The sequence below is a fragment of the Chiloscyllium plagiosum genome, unplaced genomic scaffold, assembly GCF_037043375.1.
Source record: "Chiloscyllium plagiosum isolate Xiang-an unplaced genomic scaffold, Cpla_swu_hap1 HiC_scaffold_7, whole genome shotgun sequence".
NCBI lineage: Eukaryota > Metazoa > Chordata > Chondrichthyes > Orectolobiformes > Hemiscylliidae > Chiloscyllium > Chiloscyllium plagiosum.
In genome coordinates this window covers 38,759,283-38,785,585 of record NW_028270145.1, presented here as the reverse complement: position 1 = coordinate 38,785,585, position 26,303 = coordinate 38,759,283, and the positions used below count along the sequence as shown (strand labels likewise).

The following is a 26,303-nucleotide window of genomic DNA, read 5'->3' as shown; positions in this document are numbered from 1 at the left end:
AAGCTGGACCAGTGTCAAGGATTTTCACGTGTAAATAAAGGGTGACTGGGTGATAGGAGACCAGCCTCTGTGGAGTTATTTCAGTGACAATGAGAGTAAAGCATGCTCCTGAAAAAAACTCGCATTTGAGTTGCAGTAAGCATTTGTGGCATCATGCCATTATTGGGAAGTTTTACTCATTCAATCCTGCCAAAGATAGGGCCTCATATATAAAAAGAATGTTACTTTTTCAGGCAAACGATGCTGGGGCAGATGAAAAGCAATGAGTAATTTTCGTCTCAGCTTGTGGAGCCACAGCTTTTATGGTTATTAGGAGCCTGACTTTCCCGGAGGCACAAAATACTAAACTTTGAAGGGTTGACAGACTTAGCTGAGGAATACTACAAACCAAACCACCTCTAATTCTGAGATGTTATCATTTTACTCTGCAATTCGAAAACCTGGGGAAATTAGTATTGGGATTCTTGACTTGGTTAAGATGACTGGCAGAGGCATTTGTCTTTGGTCTAACATTTAAAGAGATGTTGAAGGACTGGTTGGTATATGGGATTAATGATGTAACCATGCAAAAGCCGACTTGATGAAAACAAACTGGACTTCAAATAGACACTACTTTATCACTAGAAAATGTGAGTGTCTGGAATGGGTTGTCACAGGTAGTGGTGGTGCCAGCGAGTACAATTTAGTTATTTAAGGAATATTTGGGCAGGTACATGGATGTGATGGGTATTGACGGAGATGGACCAAACACAGGCAAATGGGAACAATTTAATTGTGAAAACTGTGTGGCATGGACAAGTTGGCCCAAAGGGCCTGATTTTATGCAATAAACCTCTATGACTCTGTTACCCTATGCATAAAAAGGGTTTTCAATCCTATCACTGAAAAAAGGACTACAGTTGTATTTTACAATTTCAAAAATCAGAATACCTTGGCTTCAGAAAAGCAGGCTAGAGTCATGGAGTCCTACAGCATGGAGACAGACTCTTTGGCCCAAACTGGTCCATGCCGACCAAAATGTCCATTTACGCTAACCACATTTCCCTGCACTTGGTCCATATACTTCTTAACTTTCCCTATCCATGTGTTTGTCCAAATGCCTTTTAGATGTTGTTAATAAACCTACCTCATCCACTTTCGTGGCAGCTCATTCCATATGTGTACCACTTTCTGTGTAAAAAAAAAAGTTGCCCTTTTATTCTTTCCCCTCTAACCTTAAACTGATGCCCCTTTCGTCCTTGATTTGCAAACCCTGAGAGAAAGAAAGAATGCATTCACCCTATCCATGTTTGTCATGATCTTATACATTTTTAAGGTCCCCCCCTTCGTGTCCTACACTCTAAAGAAAAAGTCCTAGCTTGTCCAACCTCTCCTTGTAACTCACACCATGAATCCAGGCAACATCCTTGTAAATTTCTTCTGCACTCTTTCCAGTTTAATAACTTCCTTCCTTTAACTAGGTGACCAAAACTTGATACTGACTGATGAAGGCCAGTGTGCAAAAGGCCTTTTGCACTGCCCTGCCTACCTGTGACTCCACTTTAAGACAATTGTGAACCTGAACTCCAAGATCCCTCTGTTCCTCTACACTCTTTAAGGCCCTACCATTCACCATGAAACTCTTACCTTGATTTGACTTTCCAAAAGGCAAAACCCAACACTTTTTTATAATAGACTCCATTTGGCATTTTTCAGCCCACTTCCCCAGCTGAACAAGGTCCTGCTGCAATTTCTGATAATCTTCCTCACTATCCACGATACTGTCTATTTTAGTGCCATCAGCAAACTTACTAATTATGCCTTGTACGTTCACCTCCAAATGATTGATATAGATAACAAATAGTAACGGGCCCAATGCTGACTCTAACACAGTCCATTAGTCACAGTCCAACAAGCATCCTCCCACTATTACCCTCTGCTTCTTAGCATCCAGCCTATATTGTATTAATTTCCCAGCATGCCCTGAATTCCATGCAATCTAAGCTTCCAGAGCAACCTACCATATGAACCTTATGAAAGGCCTTACTGAAATCCATATTGACTATGTCTACTGCCCTGCCCTCGGCAACTTTCCTGGTCACTTCATCAAAGGACTAACAAATTTGAGAGGCACGACCTTCCATTCACACAGCTATGCTGACAATTCCTAATCAAACCCTGTCTTTCCAAATGCGTGTATATTTTATCCCTCAGAATCTTCTCAAGTAACTTACCCACCACAGATGTTAAGCTTACTGGTCTATCGTTCCCAGGCTTTCCTTTGCAGCCTTTCTTAAATAATGGCACAATATTCACTATCTTCCAGTCTTCCAGGACCTGAACCGTAGCTAATGATGATGCAAAAATATCAGCCAGGGCCCCTGTAATTTCTTCTCTAGCCTCTTGCAGTGTTCCTAAATATACCTGGTCAGGACCAGGAGATTTATCCACCTTCATACATTCTAATACAGCTAACATCGTCTCTATTGTGATATGGACAGTTCCCAAGATATCACCACTAACTTCCCCTAGTTGTCATGTCTTTCTGTGTGGTAAACACAGAGGAGAAATATTGAGAACCTCACCCATCTCCTGCACTTCTACACATACATGTCCACTTTGGTCCTTAGAATCCCTACAGTGTGGAAACAGACATTTGGCCCAATAAGTCCACAGAATAACCCACCAAGATCCATTTCCCTATCTTATTACTCTATTTACCCTTGACTAATGCACCCAACCTACACATCCCTGAACACAATGGGCAATCTAGCATGGCCAATTCACCTAACCTGCACATCTCTGGGGGTCCATATTCTCTCTCTAGTTATTCTTTTTCCTTTAATATACTTAAAGTACCACTTTGGATTCACCCTAATCTTCTCAGCCAAAGCTATCTTGTGCCCCCTTTTCACCCTCTTGATTTCCTTCTTCAATAAACTCCTGTATTTCCTGTATACCGCCAGGGATTTCCTTTATCCCAGCTGCCTGTACCTGAGTCACGCCTCCTTTCGCTGGTCAAAGCCTCAATATCTCTTGCCATCCAGATTCCCTATTCCTGCCAACCTTGCCTTTCACCCGCACAGGAACATATAGACCTTGAAGTCTATCTATCTCACTTTTAAAGGCATCCCACTTGCCAGAGGTCCCCTTGCCTGCAAACAAACTACTCCAATCAACACCTGCAAGCTCCTGTTTAATGTCATCAAAATTCACTTTGCCTAGTTTCAAAGTTAAATCTGTGGACCAATTTTATCCCGCTCCATAACTATTTTAAAATTAATAGAACTGCGGTCTCTGGTCCCAAAGAGTACCCCCAGCGTCACCTGTCCTGCCCTACTTCCCAAGAGGAAGTAGAGTTTTGCCCCATCCTGACTAGGAACCTCTATATACTGCTTGAGGCAACTTTCCTGAATGCACTTAAATTCCACCCCGTCTAAGCCCTTAACGTTCTGGCAGTCCCAGTCTGTTAGGGAAATTAAAATCCCCTACGACAACCCTATTGCTCCTGCAAGTCTCCCCAATCTCCCTGCATAGTTGTTCCTCTAATTCCTGTTGACTATTTGGGGACCTATAGTACAACCTCAATAAATCACTATCCCCTTCTTATGACTTAGTTCCACCCAGAAAGACTCACTGCATGATCCTTTAGTTATTTAATCTCAGAGTACTGCTGTGATACTTGCCTGAAAAAAAATGCAATTCCCCTTCCCCTCCTTCCACCACTTCTGTCCCGTCTAAAGCATCTGTACCCTGGCACATTAAGCTGCCAGTCCTGCCCCTCCCTTAGCCACGGTTCTGTAATGGCTATAAAATCTCAGTCCCACATACCTATCCACGTCCTGAGTTCATCAGCCTTACCTGTCAGCCTTCTTGCATTGAAATAAATCCAATTTAATCCAATAGGCATTCCTTGCTCCCGGTTGTGTTCCAGCTGATTTGTCTCTTCAACATACTATTCTTGATTACTGGATCTCCTTTGAGCCTTGCGCTTGTCTCCCTGCACTTGAGGATCCCAAGCCCTAACAATCCAGTTTAAAACCTCCCTAGCAGCACTAACAAACCTGGCTGCCAAGATATTGGTTCGCCTCCAGTTCAGGTGAAACCCATCCCCTCTTGAACAGGTCATCTCTGCCCCAGAAAAGATCCCAATGATCTAAAAAAACTTGAATCCCTGCCCACAGCATCAATCCTTTAGCCATGCATTCATCTTCCATTCTCTCCTGTTCTTACCCTCACTAGCACATGGCTCTGGAAGTAATCCGGAGATTATCTCCAACGAGGTGCTGGTTTTTAACTTTTCTCCTCTCTCCCTATAATCACTCTGCAGGACCTCATCCTTATTTGCACCTATGTCATTTGTGCCAACACGCGTAATGACTTCTGCTGCTTATCCTCCCTCTCAATAACACTCTGCTGTTCTGAGACATCCTGGACCCTGGCACCTGGGAGGCAATACACCATTCTGGAATCTCCTTTGCGGCCACAGAAACTCCTTTCTGTCCCCCTACGTATTGAGTCTCCTATCACTAAGGTGCGATTTACCTTTACCCTTGCCTGCTGTGCCCCAGAGCCAGTCATAGTGCCACCAACCTGGCTACTGCTGCTTTCTCCTGAATGGCCATTCCTCCCCTCCACCCAACAGTATCCAAAATAGTATACTTGTTTTACAGAATTCATACTGCTCAAGAGGATTGCAAAATCCAAACAACATTCTAAATAATAAATGAGACTGAAAAAAATTGCCATTTGCTCACTTGCGCTGAACATTCCAGCTGAAGTTCTAAATCATGTGCTCGCTGCTCAAGCCTCTCCATGCGTTCACTCTGTTCTTTCAAGTTCTGTTGGAATAGAGAGATTTGTTGCTGGGCCTGAAGGAGTTCCACAAATCCAGGGCTTTTGTTTTTCAAAATCTCACTTGCCTGAAAAATAATATGACATTTAAAAATTCTTCATGAATGCATTTCTTTAGTGTAATTCTTAAGGCAAATTTCATAACTGTTTTACCACCATATTTGAATAAATCAGATATCCAAGTGCTCTCGCAGAAATTAATGCTTCAAATCTATCACATTGCTTGAGAAGCCTCATTCAATTAACACTTCTTCCTCCTGGAAAGATTGAGAGGGTAACCAGTCCATACTGGGAGAGGTAGCCGCTTTCCACTACATTAATACCTCTGGCTTGTGACATGCAATGCAGTTGGTCACACCAAAAATATCAAGTACACTAATTTCAGCACAGCAACCCCAAAGCTTTTTAAATTTAATTTCCCCAATTGTACACACATGTCTAGAAGCAAATCATTTGATTTCATGTTGTTATGATGCGCACTTGGGCTGACCTCAAACCAAGAAAAATCCAAAAACTTTCAATCATTCTTTGGCCAACTTTGTGTTGAATGTGGCTGTAATATGTCTTGTTACACTTCTCTATCAATAATTTATCAATTTCAGTTCAGAAATCTCAACTGATTCAGCCTTTTAGAGAAGAGGTACAACTTTCACTAGTCACATGAAAACAAACTCCCTGATTTTACTTTTGACTACCATACCTTTAATTCGGCATTTGTGCTTCCTTATTTCCCCAGTAAGAGAATATAGTTTTCTTGCAACAATCTCATTTAATCACTTTATGGTTTTGTAATATAACTTAGATTTCCCTTTATGTATGCAACCTATCCTCGTAATGCAAACTCTGGTTTCATTTGGTGAATCTGTATTATACCTCTCCAAGTTGTAGTGCTCAAATTGAATGCTATGCCAAATGGGTCCTTACCAGGCTCTGCACAATTCGGGTATTACTTCTTTCTTTCATATTCAGTTGTTTACAAACTCCAACATTCCAAACGTCTTGGTCATCCACCTCATTGTACATTTATGCTAATTTCTAAGTGATATGGTTTTCTGCAGCTTCTAGACTTACATTATTAAGAAAATAGTAATACAGAGGACATATTGGCTATAGTAGATTGCGAAACATTCAAACAGGATATAACTGTATAGATAGGCAAACTGGAAGAGATTGAGAAAACACACTGGCCCATTAGATGCAAGAAACAGATGAAATTGGAACAGACAACAAATAAATCATAGACACATTAATCATATGTATTACTTGCATCTCTACCATGAAGACAGATAAAGTAAGAACCATAAATTTAGCTACATTAAGCAGCTTAAATGCAGTATAAATGGTATTCCAAAAGTTAATTGGACTAATATGACTTGATAGTCTACCTTCTAGCTGCAGAAGAAATAACAACTTGGTGAATTTGATCTTCCAGAATTACTTTGATTTTAGATCATTCAAAGGGTTGGAATTGTATTGTTTATCAATAAGAAACAAGATGCTGACACCTGTTACTAAGGACATGATAGTAGAGCATTTGGAAATTGTGATAATTAAATAGACTCAACATGAAATTATGAAAGGAAAATTGAGTTTGACAAATCTACTTAGGTTTATGAATTGTAAGTAGCAGGATAGATATAGAATGAACCCAGTGGATATACCATATTTTGATTTTCAAAAATCATTAAATACAGCTGCTGCACAAAAGGTTATTGCAGAAAATGCACTGGTTAATGTACATTAACTAAAAGTTGGTTAGTCCACCAACTGTGATATTTCATGTTGGCATGTGTCTTGCTTTGCACCATGCTGAATGCGAAGTGGTCCCCTTCAACTTATATATAACCACTATCTCAAAAGAGAGATAGTGATCCCTTGTAGACTATTATTAATTACCTAATGGACCGGAAACCAAGAGGAGGAATAAACGGGATATTTTGGATTGACAGATTAGAGCTAGCCAGGTAACACAAGGATCAGTATTTGCAGTGTCAGTTATTTACAATCTATATGATTGACTTGTATGAAAGGAAAAGTACAACAGATTCAAATCTGCAGAGAGTTAGGTTGGAAAGTTAGTGGTAAAGGGGTTGCAAAGAGTTTGCAAAGGAATATAGGAAATCACAACAGGTCAGGCAACATCCATGGAGAGAAAGCAACCAAACGTTGAGTCTAGTTGATTCCGCATCAGAGTTGAAACGTTAGCTTGATTCCTCTCCATGGACGTTGCCTGACCGCTGTGACTTCCAGCATTTTTTGCTTTTAGTGCAGATTCAAATGTCTGCAGTAATATGCTCCTACAACTATAGACCTGGTTGGGCAAGTGGGCAAAATATTGGCAAATGGAATACAAAAAGTGATGAACGTGAAATTATCCATTTTGATAAGGAAAATCAAAAAGCAGAATAATCTTGTCATGCTGAGAGATTTGAAATATGTGCATTGAGAAGTAAGTATTCTTGATCAATCATAAACAATCAGACAATCAGAAACGCAAACATTATGTTAGCTTCTATTACAGAAAAAATGAACGTATAAGTACTCTTAACAGAATTATATACATCAATGGCCAGAGCAGACTTGAAGTACCATAATAACTTATCTCACCCAAGGGAGCATCACTGCAGTCCCTCCACATCAAGTACAGTTTATTACATTGGTTCCCAGGAACAGGGGATTGTTCTATGAGGAGACATTAAGTTGACTGGGTCCATAGTCCCTGGTGTTCAGAAGAATCAGAGGTGACCCAATTCAAACATTCAAAATTCAGATGGAGCTTGCCTATTTAAATACTGAGAAAATCTGTCCCCTTCTCTTTACTGCTTTCGCGTTATCATGCAGCTTGCTCTATCAGATGAGTAGAAGTTTTCTACAATTAAATATTAAGATAATCAAAGGTACTGCCTTTGCTTCCCAAGCCACAGGGAATTTGAAACTGTGTATGACCCTAGTTCGCCTATCTGACCCTGAGTTTTCTATACAAGAACATATTCTATCATCAGGACTGTCTACTGCAACCCACAAAATGACTGCCATCCTGGACCCTTCTCCCAGCCCTCATCTATGCACTTCTTACTTCCACATTCTATTACTTCAATGCTGTTCTAGCCAGTCTCCATCTTTCGCATTGCATAAATTTCAACTCTCCTGTATTTGCTGGACTCCTCATCCAACAAAGTCAACACAGTCAGAAATGTAAAATTGACACCCCTGTGCCTATGCTTTCACCTGCTTTTCTGTAAACCTGAGGAGAAATGCCCTTCTTCAATTCAGGTCTCAACTGTGAACCTTATTATATTTGATCCATTACTGGCTGCTGTCTCTTTCGTTGGTCAGTTCCCTTCCAAAACTCTTATTTAAAACAGAATTTACTGTAAGACGCAAGAGAAATAGGCCATTCAGCCAATCGGCTCTGCTATTCAATGAGATCTGATCATCCATTTTCCTCCCTTTTCCCCATAACCCTTGATTCACTTATTGATTCAGCCTTACTAACACACCCTTAACAGAGTTCTGTGGTAAAGAATCCCACAAATTCATTACCTGTAGAAGAAATTCTATCCGAAAGGGTTACCCCTTATTCCACCCTCTGGTCTCCGCATCAACCCTGTCAGAACATCCAAGTTGTGAGGAAGGGTCACTCGACCTGCAACATGAACTCTGACTTCTCTCCATTGATGCTGCCAGACCTGCTGGACTTTTCCAGCAATTTCTGTTTTTGTTTCTGATTTACAGCACCCGCAGTTCTTTTGGTTTTTATCAGCCTAGATGAACCTGCACTGCCTACAATGCCAGTATATCTTTTCTCAGATAAGGGCTCAAACCCATTCATAGTATTCCAGCTGTGACCTTATATAGTTCCAGCAAAACCCTCCCTACTTTTATACTCCAGTCCATTTGCCTTCCCTATTACCCACTCCACACCAATGCTAGCTTTTTCTGATTCACTGACAGTGGCTTCCAAATCCATTTGTTCTCTAGTTTTTGCATTCTTTACCAGTTTAAATTATATTCAGCTCCTCTGCTCTTCTTGCCAAAGCACATCACCTCTAATTCCTCCACATTATATTCCAACTGCCAAAGGTTTGCCCACTCACTTAACCAGTCTATATTCCTCCATACACTTTTGGTGTCATTCTCACCACTTGCCTTCCCACTTATTTTTGTGTAGTACATACACTGCCAAATCATTAATTTGTGCTGTAAATAATTGTGGCCCACCACTGAACCCTGTGGCATTCCACTAGTCAAAAGTTGCCAAACTGAAAATGCTCCCCCTTATCCAAAGACAATTTGAGCTTTCTTTGAGTAGGCCACTGGGATCTTTTATGTACACCTGAACAGACAATTAATGTTACAATTTAAAGGAAGACTCCACCTCAGTATGAAACTGAGCTGCCAGTCTGAATATCAGTCAATTTAAAAATAAATCTGAGAAGAAAATGCAGCTTCTACTGCACCAATGTGACAGCTGCATTATTTAATTCACATAAAATGGTTTACTCTGTACGATGCCATCACTTTGGTTCTTTTAAATAAAAAATTCAAGATGATCCAGGAATCTACAGGAACTAGCTCATGATGCTTTTACTACTCAGGAAATTATCTTGTTAATGACAGTTTTAAAAAAAAACAAAACAAATTACATGCCGTAATCAATCCAACGTCAAGGCATACTTATAAAAATCCTTTCAGACTATTAACATTACTGCATATAGTGAGTACCATGCAAATTGCTTCACATGGTGAATATACATCATGGTACGAATGCCTAAACATTGACCAGCCATGCTGAAATTTAGTTCCCAAAATTAGTCTTAAATCCGAGACAGAACACAAGAATCAACGTAGGCATTCAAAATATTCACACCAAGTAGAATTGTACTTCAATATTGGAAGAACAAGTTTGAGATATGTTTGGTGCTAATCTTGGACATCTAAAGCAAAAATGTATCACAATTTAGTAAAGAGAAAAACATTCGGCATTAGTAGTAAAGTTGTGGCAGCTGACTTCAATAATCAATTGCAAGCAAAGGCATCGCTAGCTGTAATACCTGCTGTAATTGGTGCTGTAAAGACTGAATCTGATCAGTTAACTCCAGAGCTTCCTTTTGGACCTCATCTCTGTTCTGAATAACCTGCTGCAGGTTATCGGTCAGCTGGCTAATAACATCATTCCTCTTCTGTACAGCCATCTCTAAATCCTGATGAGACCAGAACAAAATTACAGTATTTATTTTCAGTTCATTATAAATACATATTTTATGCAGTAAGCTTAAGACTGCAAGACATAGCATAAGTAGACCATTCGATCCATTGTGTCTGCTCTGCCATTCAATTCAGGCCAGACTGTTCAGGAGACATGTGATGAAGCACTTCTACACACAAAGGGTGGTTAATGTGGATGATAAATCAGTTCTTAATTTTAAATTTGAGATAAGTAACGTTTCATTAAGCACAGGTATATGGTGCTAGGCCACAGATCAGCCTTGATTTCATCGAATGGTGGAACAGGCTCAAGAGACTGAACGGTTTACTCCAGTTCCTATGTAACAAAATCATGCTTGATCTGATAATTCTCAACTTCACACTCCTGAATTTTCCCCAATACTTGCAATTCCCTGACTGATTAAAAAGTTAGGTCAATCTCAGCTCTGAATGTGCTTAAAGACCCAGCCTTGTCCATGAATCACAAAAATAATTCCACAGCTTCACTACCTCAGTAAAGAAATTCTTCCTCATTTTGATCTTAAATGTGTGATTCCTTCTTCTGAGATTATACCCTCCGGCTTTCAACTCCCCCCTAAGAGCAAATGAGCATTCTACACTTACACTGCTAAGTCCCCAATGTGTCAAAGTTGCCTTTTTTCCCCCATGGAGGTCGTAAACGACACAGACTCTGAAAAGTCTGGAGGTGAAGAGTTTTAAGACCAAGTTGATAATAGCTAACAGAGACTGCCTCAAGCAGAGGGCTTTCAAGTTTTAAATAAAACACTTATACATTGAAAGGGGTGTGGTCAGTTCTCCCATCTCAGCTTTTGTTTGGTTTGTTGATTTTTAGCAGTGTGAAGAAAAGCTGCTGGACCCAAAGAAGCGGGTCCAGGCTGGTATTCTCTCTGACTTCTATCCTGTAAGAGCTTGTGTTTGATTTTACCTTTTGTGCCAAGGGGTGTTTATAGGGATTGTTGCAAGCAGTTGGAACAGCATCATTCAGTTGGGATAGTCTGTTAGATTTTCAAAGAGGCTAAATTATTTGGTATAGTTTTCTGTTGTTTGTGATTTATTCAGTAACCTTGTATATACATTCTGTTTTGCTCAAAAAAAAATGGTTTGACCAGATGATTCTCTCCTGGAATTTTACACCTGCTTAAAACAACTAACAAAGTTAGGGTCTGGGCTACCTTCTTGAAAGGTTTTGAGGGGTTCAGCCTGGTCCTTAACACTTAAAAATCTTGTATCTCATTATTATAATTTCCAATTCTCATTTGAGCAGGCTCAACCTACTCAATTTCAAATCATATGACAGTTTTTCCATAGCTGGTATCAGCCCAATGAACCTGATCTGGACCTCTTTCAATGCGAGTACATCTTTCCTTAGACAAGGGGCTCAAAACGGCTTTCAATATTCAAGATGTGATCTGGCTTATGCAGTTTTAGCAAAACCTTTTAACTCCATTCCCTTCGAAATAAAGTCCAATATTCCATTTGCCTTCTCGATTCTGATAAACTTGGATGCTAACTTTTTAGGATTCATCAACATGAACATATGAAACCTTCCGTTCTCTACCTTTCTGCAGTCTATCTCCATTCAAATAATTTTCACCTCCTCTATTCATCCTGCCAAAGCATTTTTCCATTTTGTAGTTCATCTACCAACATTTTCTTGTACTCACTTAACTTGCTATATCTCTCTGCAGACTGTCACTCTCACTACTTGCTTTCCCATCTATTTTTGTGGCATCTACAAAATTGGTTATAGTAGATTTAGTTACCTCATACAAGTCATTAATATGTATTGTAAATAATTATAGCCCCAGCACAGATCCTCTCTGACATCTATTAGTTCACCAATCCTCTCTCCATATTAATATATTACTCCAACATTATTGACTTTTATTAAGAAACTTAATATACGATACTTTATCAAATGTCTTCCAAAAATCCAAATATAATCTCGCGTGCTTGTTCCCTTTTCAAAGAATTCTACAAAGTTTGTCAGGAATGACTTCCCCTTCATTAAGCTATGCTGACTCTGCTTGGTCATATTACAGTAAATCCATGACACTACAAATGCACCTATCCCTGCCAAAAAAAAACACAACATCAGCAGGCAAAAACCATGTATTTGTGATTTTTAACCTATTTTTAAACGAGCTGCTCAATTGCAAATTTCATTGTTTGTGGGGGTTCTCAGGAATTAAACCCTTGCAGATATGGAGGAATGACTGCATGCATTTCTAAATATTCTGCCAACACAGGATCCTGTAAGATTACTACCAGTGTATCCAATATCTTTGTAGCTACTTACATTCATATCCTGGGATGCATCCCATCAGATCCAGGGAAGTTAAAGTCTTTCACCCTATTACTTTCCCTAGCAGTTTTACTCTACTGAAATTTCCTGTATTTGCATCCTCTCGTTTCAGGCCCTTGATTATTTAAAGATTTTGATTTGATTTCATTTAACATTGTCATATGCACTGAGATGCAGTGAAAAGTCTTGTACTGTGTGCTAACCAGACAAATCATACCTTACATACTAGTACCCTATGGTAGGTGACAGCACAGAATGCAGAATACAATGTGACAGCTACAGAGAACGTGCAGAGAAAGATTAACTTTAATACATGAGAAGTCAATCTGTTGGAATGATCTCATGTTTTCTACTGAGAGGACTGATATAAAGTAATTATTCAACCCCTATGCTGTTTATTGGTTCCCCATTATGATTTTACCTGTCTTGTTCTTTAAGTGGCATATGTCTACTTTTGCTTCGATCATTATTTTGATGTATTTAAAGCAGCCCTTGCTGCCTGTCTTAACATTACTTTAAAGTTTACCCTAAAAGCTCATTTTCACCCTTTATGACTTGCTTGGACAACTTTTGTTGATTTTTAAGATGCTCCCAGTCCTCTACCTTACCACTAACCCTTCCAAATCTGATGTTTCCTCTTTCAATTTGATGCAATCCTTAACTTTCCTGGTAAACCATTATTGGCTTATACTCTTCCTAGAATTCTTCTTCACTGGAATATATCATTGCTGTGAGCCATGAACTTCAATTTCTTCCATTATTCCTCAATCGTCTTTGCTGTTAAACTCCTTCCCCACTCCACTCCAACCAGCTGAGTCTTCAATCCTTTGTATTTAAGAGGCACTTATTCAAATCGCAGAGTTGTTTCTGACCCAAGTTCTTCTCACTCAAACTGAATGTTAAATTCTACCATGTTGTGGTCACTGTTTCTTTGGGGATTTTGTACACTCATGTTGTCTGTTAAAGCTGCCTCACTATACATCAACATGTTCAAAATAGTCGGATCCCTGGTTGGTTCCATTCTAGGAAACTGTCGCGCATACGCAATCTGAATTCTTCAAGGCTTTTCTGCCCATATGACTATTTGATTTGCAAGAAGATTAAAGTCATCCATGATTAATGTACTGCCTTTGTTACAGTTCCTCATTATCTCCTGATTTATTCTCTTTCCTACCATATAGCGACTGTTAGGGGGCCTATAATAGACTACTGCTACCAGTGTCTTCTTTCCTTTTTTTTTAAATCTTTCCTCCACCCACATGGTTACCATTCCCTTGGATCCACGATCATTTTATGTTATTGCACTTATCTCATTCCATAACAACAGCATTACTCCCCACCACCCTTTCCTTTCTGCCTGTCATTTTGAAAACTTAAATACCCCTGCATATTTAATTCCCAGCTTTGATCTCCTTACAGCCATGTCTCAGCAATGGCTACACGTTCATAACTGCTGACCTGAATTATTGGCACAAATATATATATTTTGTTCCAAATATTACATGCATTCAAGTACAGAGACATGAGTTTTGCTTTTTTAACAATGTTTCCCCTTTGACCCCATTTACTGCTGCTTTGTACATTGCTCTATCCCTCCAGTGCTACTCTGGGTAATGTTTCTAAACATCTGCCCTCCCAATTAATTTAAAAACCACTCCACAACCCTCGTTATTTTATTCGCCAGGATTCTGATGGCAGCACATCCCAACAGAATATATCCCTCAGAATCATAGAATCAGAAGAGGTCCTTTGACCCAAGGAGTCTACACTGCCAAAAACATACTACTACCCACTCTTGCCCCACTTTCCCACACGAGGCCCATAACCTTGAATGTTATGACACATCAAGGACTTATCAAGTTCTTTTTGAAAGGTTGTAATGTTTCCCCACTTTCAGGCAGTGCATTCCAGACACCCACACCCTCTTAGTGACAAATCTACTACCCTCTGTTTCTCTGAGCTTCTTACAGTCTTGCCACTCATTGAGCATTCCCTTGGCTTGCTCCTTTTTTTCCAGTGTATATCACCTCACATTTATCAGAGTTAAATTCTGTCATTGATGTGCCTATCTGACCGATCTGTTTACATCTTCTTGTAACCTAATACCTTCCTCCTTACTGCTAACCACCCAGCTGATGTTTGTGTCATCTGCAAAGTCACTTATCACCACTTCCTCCACATTCTCATCTACATCTTTTATGAATATTACAAACAATAAGTGGCACTGCACTGATCCCAGTGGACAACGGGCTCCAGTCAAACTAACAGCCTTCTACTACTATCCTGTGTCTTCTGTCACCAAGCTAATTTTGGATCTAACTTGCCAAGTTACCCTCGATGACAGGTGTTTTTACTCCCTTCTATTTCAGTACTTCTGAACTAGTATGCAGAACCAGATGAGAAAATCCTGGGAACATTGGTCCAAGAAATGGCAAATAGAGTTTTATATAGATGTGTGAGGTCTTGCATTTAGGCAAGTCAAATCAACGTAGGAGTTTCATTGTGAATGGTAGGGCCTTAAGGATCATAGAACATTGCAGCGCAGTACAGGCCCTTTGGCCCTCAATGTTGCGCCGACCTGTGAAACCAATCTGAAGCCTATCTAACCTACACTATTCCGTTCTCATCTATATGCCTACCCAATGATCATTTAAATGCCCTTAGAGTTGGCAAGTCTACTCCTGCTGCAGGCAGTGTGTGCCATGCCCCTACTACTCAGAGTAAAAAAACTATCTCTGACATCTGCCCTGTATCTGTCACCTCTCAGTTTAAAGCTACGTCCCCTCATGCTAGTCATCACCATCCGAGGAAAAAGACTCTCACTGTCCAACCTATCTAACCCTCTGATTATTTTATATGTCTCAATTAAATCACCTCTCAATCTTCTCTCTCTAACAAAAACAGCCTAAAGTCCCTCAGCCTTTCCTCATAAGACCCTCCTTCCATACCAGGCAACATCCTAGTAAATCTCCTCTGAACGCTTTCCAAAGCTTCCACATTCCTCCTACAACGCAGTTATCAGACTAGAGTTTTGTACAGCTGCAGCATGACCTCATGGTTCCGAACTTCGATCCCTCTACTTGGTTGGCAATTTTCAGGGATCTAGGTAGCTGGACAGCGAAATCTCTCTGCTCATCTACACTACCAAGAATCTTACTATTAGCCCCAGTACTCTGCATACCTGTTACTCCTTCCAAAGTGAATCACCTCTCACTTTTCCGCATTAAACTTCATCTGCCACCTTTCAGCCCAGCTCTGGAGCTTATCAATGTCCCTCTGTAACCTACAACATCCTTTGTCATTATCTACAACTCCACCAACCTTAGTGTCATCCTCAAATTTACTAACCCATCCTTCTAAACACTTATCCAGGTCATTTATAAAAATGACAAACAACAGTGGACCCAAAACAGATCCTTGCAGTACACCACTAGTAACTGAACGCCAGGATGAATATTTCCCATCAACCACCACCCTCTGTCTTCTTTCAGCTGGACAATTTCCGATCCAAACTGCTAAATCACCCTCAATCACATGCCTTCGTATTTTGCGCAATAGCATACCATGGAGAACCTTTTCAAAAGCCTTATTGAAATCCACAGGCACCACATCAATTGCTTTACCCTCATCTACCTGTTTGGTCACCATCTCAAAGAACTCAACATGGTTTGTGAGGCATGTCCTACCCTTCATAAAACCATGTTGACTATCCTTAATCAACTTATTCCTTTCTAGATGATTATAAATCCTCTCTCTTATAACCCTTTCCAACACTTTACCCACAACTGAGGTAAGGCTCACTGATCTATTATTACCAGGGTTATCTCTACTCCCCTTCTTGAACAAGGGGACATTTGCTATCCTCCAGGCTTCTGGCTCTATTCTTGCAGACAATGATGACAAAGATCAAAGCTAAATGGTCAGCAATCTCCTCTCTGGCTTCCCAGAGAATCCTAGGCTAAATCCCATCTGGCCCAGGGGACTTCGCTATTTTGACACTTTCCAAAATTGCTAACACCTCTTCCTTGTGAACCTCAACCCAATCTAATCTAGCAGCCTGTATCTCAGTATTCTCCTTGACAACATTGTCTTTTTCTAGTGTAATTACAAATGAAAAGCATTCATTTAGCACTTCCCCATCTCTTCTGACTCCACAAACAACTTCCCACTACTATGCTTGATTGACCCTAATCTTGCTCTTGTCATTCTTTTGTTCCGGATATAGCTATAGAAAGCCTTAGGGTTTTCCTTGATCCTATCCACCAATGACTTCTCATGTCCCCTCCTGGCTCCTTTTCACTCTCTCTTATCGGTCTTTCCTGGCTAACTTTTAACTCTCAACCACCCTAACTGAGCTATCATATCTCATCCTAACATAAGCCTTCTTCTCCCTCTTGATAAGAGATTCAACTTCTTTAGTAAGCCATGGGTCCTGTGCTCAACAACTTCCTCCTTGCCTGACAGGTACATACTTATCAAGGATCTGCAGTAGCTGTTCCTTGAATAAACTCCACATTCCAATTGTGCTCTTCCCCTGCAGTTTCCGTCCCCATCCTGTGCATCCTAAATCTTGCTTAATCGCATCGTAATTGCCTTTCCCCCAGCTATAACTCTTGCCCTGTGGTACATAAGGAGTGTAGCTGAACAGAGGGATCTTGGAGTTCAGGTTCTCAGTTCTCTGAAAGTGGAGTCATAGATAGACAGGGCAGTGCACACTGGCCTTCATCAGTTAGGGCATCGAGTATAGAACTTAGGAAGTTACATTGCAGTTATACAGGACGTTGGTGAGGCTGCACTTGGAGTATTGTTTGGTTTTGGTCACCTTGCTATAGGAAGGATGTTATTAAACTGGAAAGAGTGCAGAATAAATTTTCAAGAATGTTGGCATGACTCAGTTATAGGGAGAAATTGGACAAGCTAAGACTTTTTTCTTTAGAGCATAGGAGACTGAATGGGGGCTCTTATAGAAGCGTAGAAGATAATGACAGGCATGGATAGGGTGAATGCACTCAGTCTTTTTCCCAGGGAATCGAGAACTAGAGGGCATTGGTTTAAAGTTAGAATAAAAGGGAATCAGAGGGTCAACTTTTTTTACACAGAGGGTTATACGCACATGGAATGAGATGCAAGCGGAAGTGGTTGAAGTGAGTACATCAACAACATTTAAAAGGCATTTGGACAAATACATGGATGGGAAAGGTTTAGAAGGCCAAGTGCAGGGAAATGGGGCTAGAATGGACTGACATTTTAATCACAGAATCCCTACAATGTGGAAACAAGCCCTTTGGCCCAGCAAGTCCACACCAATCCTCTGAAGAGTAACCCACCCAAACCCATTCCCCTATTACTCTACATTTACCCTTGACTAATGCACCGAACCCACACATCCCTGAACATTATGGGCAATTCAACATGGTCAATCCACCCAACCTGCAAATTTCTGGACTACAGGAGAAAACCGGAGCACCCGGAGGAAACCCATGCAGACACGGAGAATGTGCAAACTCCACAGCCGGAGGCCAGAACTGAACCATCCCTGGCATTGTGATGCAGCAGCGCTAACCACTAAGCCACTGTGCCAGCCCAATTTTGATCAGCACGGACCAGTTGGGCTAAAGGGCCTGTCTTCTTGCTCTCGGACTCTACGACATGGGCACCATAACAGATAGTGACAATGTGGTTGACGTCTGGACAATAAATTCTGGTCGAGCTGGCAAACAGATATTCCATGATGCTGTGGTGCTAGATTGCCTCAGACTATATGCAAAAACAGTGGAGAAGCATTGGAAGAGAATGGGGTGGTCAACTATATCAAAGGATGCAGACAGGTTGAGAAAGGGGTGGAAAGCCTTATGCTTTTGTCAGAGACAAATGGGATATCACTCTTGACTGTCAAAAGCCATTTCTCTCTGGCCATAGGAGAAGTGCCAAAGAACTGGTGGATAAGTAATGTTGGGTGATAAAGATTAACCAGGGAATTACAGACTAGTGAGTCTCACATCAGTATCAGGGAAACTACTGGAGAAAATTCTGAAGGAGAGAATTAGTCACCCATTTAGAGAAGGTTTGATCAGGTATAGTCAGCTTAACAGAGGGAGATCATGCTTAACAAATCAGGTTGAATTTTTCAAAGAGGTGACCAAGCGTGGGATGAATGTAGTACAGTTGATGTAGCTTTTATGGATTTCAGCAAAGCCTTTGATAAGGTCCTGCATGGGAGACCGATAAAGGTGGCAAAAGCACGTGGGAGCCAGGGTAATTTGACAAGTTGGATGCAAAATTGACTTAGTAGTAGGAGACATAAGATGGTGGTGGAAAGCTGTTTGTAACTAGTAGCCGGTGTCTAGTGGCATGCACAGGGTTCAGTGCTTGGTGCTTATTGTTCGTGATATAAGATTTTCGACTACTTTCTGTACCTGATCACATGATCTATGTATCCGGACTCCAATATCTCTCTAGATAGCCACTGTTTTCAGCTTTTCAGCATTTACCCAATTTATCATGTTTAGGTCCAAATGAATGACCTCATTTGTCTGCATTGAAATCTACTTGTCATAGACTTGTCATTTACTTCAACTATCCACAGATCTTTAATTTTACACTGTTATAATGCTGCCTATTTTAGTGTCAATGGCAAATTTGTATACGTGTCCTTCTATGTATGTGGTTTACTATACAAATTAAATGATGAATAAATAGTGAACAGTTAAGACCCGAACAAAAATTGTTCCAGGTCACCAACTGTTACATTCTACCATTAATAGTATTTGAGGAGAAAGTGAGGTCTGCAGATGCTGGAGATCAGAGCTGGAAATGTGTTGCTGGAAAGAAACGTCGATTCTCCTGTTCCCTGGATGCTGCCTGACCTGCTGCGCTTTTCCAGCAACACATTTCCAGCATTTATAGTATTTGCCCATTATTCCCATTCCATTGACTGTCAACTATTTAATTTCTTAACCATGTCAATAATTTGCCATGGAGTTTCCACTTTAGTTAACTGTGCTTTGTATGTGACTCTTGGAGGTCCAAAATGAACAATATGTATCTACATTCCCCAGGACACTATTTAGCCAACCATGCAAATAATTAAAATTTGTAAGGCATGATTTATCTTTAATGTTCTTTAATCATTTTATAATTACAGATTCTAGCAACTTCCCAACAGTTTTCATTGAACTATAAGCCATCACCCACAAATGCACATACATATCTCTTCCCATCAGAGAGAGACAATGGTTTCATGTATAGTTTGAGAGGCACCACAGTTTGAGCAAAGAGAAAGGTAAGGAGTTAAGCTACCAAGAACTAACTGGACAATGGCATGATTTTTCAATCTAAAAGAATGGCTCCAAATCAAACGAACTTTGGAAGAATACAATTAGAGCATCTATAACATTGTCATCTACCTCTTTATAATTCAAGATGGTACTCAACAGGTCTTGGGGATTGATCCCTTTTTAAGGGCAACTTTTTTTTTTAAAACAGAGTGGTTCGTGTATGGAACAAACTGCCAGAGAAAGTAGTGAATTCAAGTACAGTTATAACATATAAAAGACATTCAGATAAGTTCATGAATAGGAGAGCTTTGGAGAGATATGGGCTAAACGCGGACAGATGGAACTCATTTAGGTTGGGAACATGGTCAGCGAGGACAGTTGGACGAAATGGTCTGTTTCCATGCTGTACAACTCTACGACTCTAAATGTCATTAATTTTTCTATAATGGACATGATTTACATTAATAGTTTCAGATATGACAAGATATTCCCCAATGCTCAAGTAAATTTATCACCTGGCATAATACAAAGCCTCGTAAATAACTGCTAACAGGTCAGATTCGGTGTGTTGGGGTAGCATCACTGAACCTGACAGTGTTAGGCTGTAGGGAGAGAAGAACTCCTGATATATCTAGTACAAAATGTATGAATATAAATGTCATGGGAGAACAGAAATTAAGTGCAATGGCCTCTACAGGCAAAAAGCCTACCCACACTTAAAAGTCTACTTGAGCAAGGTTGACAAAGACCTGCCGCTGCTCACAAGCCATGAACCAGCATCTAAAAATACCAGCGAGCAACTGATACTTGAAAAAAAATAAAAAAGACTTTTTCTTAGTAAGCCTGAAATTTAGTTTTGTGTAAGAGTAAATTCTTCTGCAAAAACCCTACAAAATGATTAATACGGTTAAGTGTCAGGATATACCAAAGAGGATGATGAGACTCTCAGCTGCATAAGTACATGATCAGAATGTAGAAATGAAGTTAATTTTAATTGCAGCACAGAATTTAAAATAGTACAAAATGCTTTAAATTCAATGACTGAAGTATTAACACTGTGCCAAGTACTTCGCATCTGTACCTGTTGCATTTGCTCATTGTCCTGGTAGGCAGATAGTTGCTCCTGCAGATCCTCTAGCTCAGTGACAAAATGTTCTAAAGCCGTTTCTTTAACTCGCAACTGCTCTTCAAGTTCAATTATTCTTAAATGACAGATATGGAGCTCTGATTGGTCATGCTCGATACCACTTTTCACTTCTTCCTCCTATAAAACATCATTTGATTAAAAAGTTTAATTTTGAATAATATAACAATCACATTTACAACTGTGAAAGTAAAAAGGGTTGAGATATAAAAGCACAGCTAGCATACCATAATAATTGCATTACTTCTAAAATGTACCCACAAATCTAATAAAACAGGCACAAATGGGCAAAGAAAATAACTGATTCAGACTGTGCAATTATAATATTATCTAGAATGAGGTTAGATATTACTTAAAAATACCAGTGATCTGATAAGGAGGCGGTCAGGCTAACACAATCAATCACACATTTTGGAAATTATGTACTACATCAAGTTGGTCTTTTTCCTCTATTTATGGCAACATTTGGACTTTACGGATAAAGAACTGTCATTTGATAATTCAATAAGTAAACTGTAATTTAACCTAGAGACAAAGGAAAGAAGATTGTAGAATGGAGGTGAACGGCTAATGGAACATGAAATACAACATACAGTTAGCAGTCATGCCAACGTGTGAATTCCCAGGAAAGTGAATGAGAAAAAGTGCAAGAAAGCAAAACATTTCTCAGGCCTTCTGGATAATTTTGGCACATGGTTACTCTCAGGAAATATCAGAACTCACTTGTAATTCATAAATTTCTCTTTGGATATGTAAGTGCACAGAATGCAATCTAGGCACAAAAGAAGAAACTTTGTAGCAAAACACTACATGCAAAAATAATTTGTATTTTTATATTGCGGTGTTCAACTTAAGTGTAAAGCAGTATCACAGGAAAAATGTGGACTGAGTGTCAAAAACTCCAATGCACAAAACTAAATCTAATGGCGTAACAACAAGCAACTTTAAAAACTGTCAGACTTCAAGCAGAAAGGTTTGGGACTTGGAACAGCATCTCACCACAACTGAGAGCTCCTCTACCGTACTTGTGTTTGACAGTTCATCATCAGCCTGTGAAAGCAAAGATGAAACACTTAAAAAGATAAAACACAGGAAAATCTCAGTAAACAATTTAAAATTTGGTATTTATTCACTATTTAGAAGATCTAAAATTCACGATCTCAAATGAACATTTACAACAGTTTTAACACTCAATAGGAGACTAAAAACTTGCCAATTTTCATATCTTGGATCGTTAAATAATTTGTTTAAGCTTTAAGGTGTGGGTCAGGAAGCTATCTAATTGAACTGTTTCACAATAGATGACATCAGTAATTTGCCAAAATCTGTTTTTAACTGCTGTCAACATTCATTCACCTGCCACCAAAATATAATTATGTACTGTAAGACGAAGATAACTTAGCAAGTGTAACTTAGTTGTGAGTCACTACTCAGTATAAAAGTAGACAGATTTGGCGACCATATAATGTGGAAATGACGCTGTCCAAGTACAACATGTAAAAAGTGATAACATGGAAGTTTGGTAATAGAAATTCAGTGCAGAGGACAATATATTGTAAAGGAGATCAGAGCTTTTTAAAAAGTTTTATCGGATGTGGGCGTTGCTGGCTGGCTAGTATTTATTGCTTGTCCCTAGTTACCCTTCAGAAGGTGGTGATGAGCTGTCTTCTTGAACTGCTACAGTACACCTGCTGTACATTGACTCACAATGCCATTAGGGAGGGAATTCCAGGATTTTGACCCAGGGACACTGACGAATGGCGATATATTTCCAAGTCAGGATGGTGAGTGGCTTCGAGGGGAACTAGAAGGTACTGGTGTATATCGGCTGCCCTTGTCCTTCTAGATGGAAGTGGCCATGGGTTTAAAAGGTACTGTCCAAGGATCTTTGGTAAATTTCTGCAGTGCATCTTGTAGATAGTAGACACTGCTGAAACGGAGTGTCAGTTGTGAATGGAGTGGATGCGTTTGGATGTGGTGCAAATCAAGCGGCTGCTTTGTCTCGGATAGTGTTAAACATCTTGAGTGTTCTTGGGGCTGCACTCATTCAGGCAAGTGGAAAGTATTCCATCACACTCCTGACTGTGCCTTGTTGATGGTGGGCAGGCTTTGACGAGTCAGGAGGTGAGTTACTCAGCATAGGATTGCTAGCTTCTGACCTACACTTGGAGCCATTGCGTTTAGGTGATGGTTCAGTTGAGATTCTGGTCAATGATAACCCCAGGATGTTGATAGTGGGGGAATTCAGTGACATCACTGAATATGGTGCAACACAGCAGTAAACCCTTCTGCTAATTAAACCAAACACACAGAAAAGCTCACCTCACCTTGTTGTCCTGTTCCCCCCTCAGTTGAAGCAAAACATTCAGAGACACAATATGGCTTTACCTCCTTCATCTTTATTCCAAGCCCTAAATGGAGAGAGATCAATCGCCCATGTGCAAAGAGACACGAGTTCTCGGTCTTCTCTCAAACAGCAGTTTCTTAATGAAGTATATAGTCATTTACAGGGAGGAACATTCAGATAAGACAACATACATATTGATTGGGTGACCGTTATAATCAGCGAGTGTCAATAGTAAAGATTAAGCCATTTGCTGTTGGACAATGAATGTTCTTAACCTTGTTAACTGGCTTCACATAATGAATGCTTTTCACCTTGTTAACTGATGTTACATACTGAATGCTTCTTCATTTTGTTAAGTGGCTTTAAATAATGAATACTTTTTCACGTCATTAACCCACTACCCTTGCCTCCAGCACCTCATTCTTCACTGCAAATTCTTATCTAATCTCAGTCATGCTGGTTGAACCTTTTGTTTCACAAAACTCAAAACTTAACTCTTTCCATACCTGCTCATACCCTTTACACATTCTCATTCCCTCCTTTACTATTTCACGATAATCAATGGCATTACCCACTTTCATAAGACTCTGACAGCCAGTATTTAAGCAAGATATTGATACACAAAATGCAGTGATTATAACAACAAAAATTACTAGTCCGTTACAGTAAATAGAATTTGAAGAATCCTCCCATGAGGAAAAAATTCACCAGTAAAGTTCTTAAATCCACAGTCCTTAGTGACCAATCTATCCCCTCCAAGTCGAGTGGAAACGAGCCAGTTATAAGCTTCAATAAAATTGACGAGACATCCATCCTTCCAGAGATGCTTCAGATGGAGGATACCAGCGCACCTGAGTGTGTAGTGCAGCAGCTGGCTAGGTGAACACAGCATTTTCTGCTGCGTCCGCACCCGTTCTGCTGTCAAATGTAACAAAGCCAACTGGCTGTTGTGATGTTAGCTTGACCAGTAAACCTTCATATCCCTTAAATGATTGAAAGACAAGGTAAAGCTCATGTGGTTTAATGTCCATGGGAAGACAAAAATCGTACAATCTTTCTCTTCACTGTTGTTGGCTTTTTAATTTCTCATGCTCATGACTGGGGAGCTGACTGAATCAGTTGGATCAGGTTGTGGAGGGGTGGGCAGTGGTCCAAAGGCATGCTTTACCTATGATAGGAGAAACTCCAGCGAAGATGTTCGCTGTTGGAAGTATCTTTGCAATTCCTACCTTACCAAGGCAGCTATCAGTATGAAGACAGTCACACACTTCACAACAGTAAATTGACTCTGCTTATTTCAACATTCTCAGTAGTCTTGAGGTCTGTTACTCTGTTCACTATTTGTTACATTATCAAGTTTCATGTAATCCATAAACTTCTAAATTGTACTGCCTAAACAATTCAGTCATCTATAAATAACAATCAACGGTCCTAAAATCAAATCCAAGGGTACCTCATTCAGGTTATTCAAAAATTATTTTCCTATAACAAATTGAGATTTGGCTAATGTGAAGCTGCAGGAAAAATATTTCAAAAGTCTGGAACAGCAAGAAAACAACAAAATATGTTTCCTGTGCTTTAACAATCGAAGAGGTAGTTTCAGTTCAGATTTAAATCTCAAATATTTGTGGGAAACAAATGCTGAATATTTTAAAACAGTTCTCCAAATTGAACTTCCCAAATAAAACAGTCGGAATTACTGTGGCAATTTTGGTAGAAATCATTCTTTGAATTTGCAATATGAAGTCTTAATAATAAATAACAGAACTGAAACAGCTCAGCCTCAAAGTTCTAATATTCTCTAAAATCATAAGAAAGCATCAAACTCAAAATGCCCTTTTTTTTGTGAACACTTTACATTACAAACACAACAGCAAAGATATTTTAATACTATACTCTCATCTGGCTAAAGCATGACCACTGACCAAACTGTTTTCTTTTAAAAGCAGGCATTGTAGAATTTCAAACAAATCAGGGGCTCAAGGCACTCAATTTGTTTTAAGGTTACAAGTTTGATAATTTTGAAAAGGACATAATGTTGTACAATTTCAAATGTAAAAACCAAATCTGCCCTATTATGTAGCCCACAAAACATATTGAATAGAGATCCTGATTCAAACAAGACAAAACAGTTACTTAAAAGGATTTTTGTTGAACCAGTATTTTAACAAACCAAAACTTTTAAATATCAAACACTCTCAGCATGGCACAATTTACACTGAAACTTCCCTTTTTCAACCTAAGTATTACAATCTTAATTTCAGCGTTTCTTGTTTTTTTCGCAGCCTCTCACTGAAATTACGCTTATCAAAAGAGAAAGCCCTCACAGCGGACCATATGGTACTGTACTCCAAGCCACTCTATTCCCCTAGAATAAAGACTCGCAAAGCCTCAAATTTCGCCACTAAGGAACTTTAACTCCTTTCTCACTTTACTCCTCACAGGGACTCAAACCCCAATCAAACGCAGAGGACTCTAACTCCTGGTTCTCAATATGTTGGGTTTCCTCCGGGTATTCCAGTTTCCTCCCACAGTCCAAAGATGAATTGGCCATGCTCAATTGACCATAGCGTTCAGGGATGTGCAGGCTAGGTGTGTTAGGAAATGCAGAGTAATAGGGTAGGGGAATGGGAGTGGGTGGGTTGTTATTCAGGAGGGTCGGTGTGGACTTGTTGGGCCAAATGGCCTGTTTCCACACTGCGGGGATTCTGTGATCCCATACAGATTCTATGAGCAGGTGCTCCTTGATAGCACTATTTTTGACATCTTCCATCACTTTACACATGATCAAGAGTAGACTGATGGCACAGTATTTGGCCTGGTTGGATTTGTCATGCTTTTTATATATAGGACATACGTCGGCGATTTTCCACATTGTCAGGTAGATAGAGTCGTAGCTGTATTGGGACAGCTTGGCAAAGGGGAGCAGCAAGTTTTGGAGCTAAAGTTTTCAGTACTATTTCCGGAATGTTGTCAGGGCCCGCAGCCTTTGCCGTATCCAGTGTCTCCAAAGGTTTCTTAATATCATGTGGAGTGAATCAGTTAGCTGAAGACTGGGATCTATAATGCTGGAGACCACTGGAGGAAGCAGAGTTAGATCATCCACTTGGCATTTCTGGCTGAACATTGCTGCAAAAGCTTCAGTGTTCTGTTTTGCACTGAGACGCT

The 26,303-nt window shown here is 39.9% G+C and overlaps 1 protein-coding gene across 6 annotated transcripts in view; it reads right to left on the bottom strand.

The window, feature by feature from the left end:
• Positions 1-26,303, bottom strand: part of pcnt (pericentrin) — a 310,179-nt gene that overhangs the window by 235,774 nt on the left and 48,102 nt on the right. For 5 of the 6 annotated variants that reach the window (XM_043693410.2, XM_043693412.2, XM_043693413.2 and 2 more), the window contains exons 3-6: positions 21,788-21,838; positions 20,726-20,908; positions 9,888-10,037; positions 4,737-4,901 (exon numbers count right to left, since the gene is read on the bottom strand). In XM_043693410.2, the coding sequence (XP_043549345.2) occupies positions 4,737-4,901; positions 9,888-10,037; positions 20,726-20,908; positions 21,788-21,838 (549 nt within the window). The remainder of the gene's footprint in view (positions 1-4,736; positions 4,902-9,887; positions 10,038-20,725; positions 20,909-21,787; positions 21,839-26,303) is intronic. The other variant, XM_043693414.2, reaches the window with a different exon arrangement.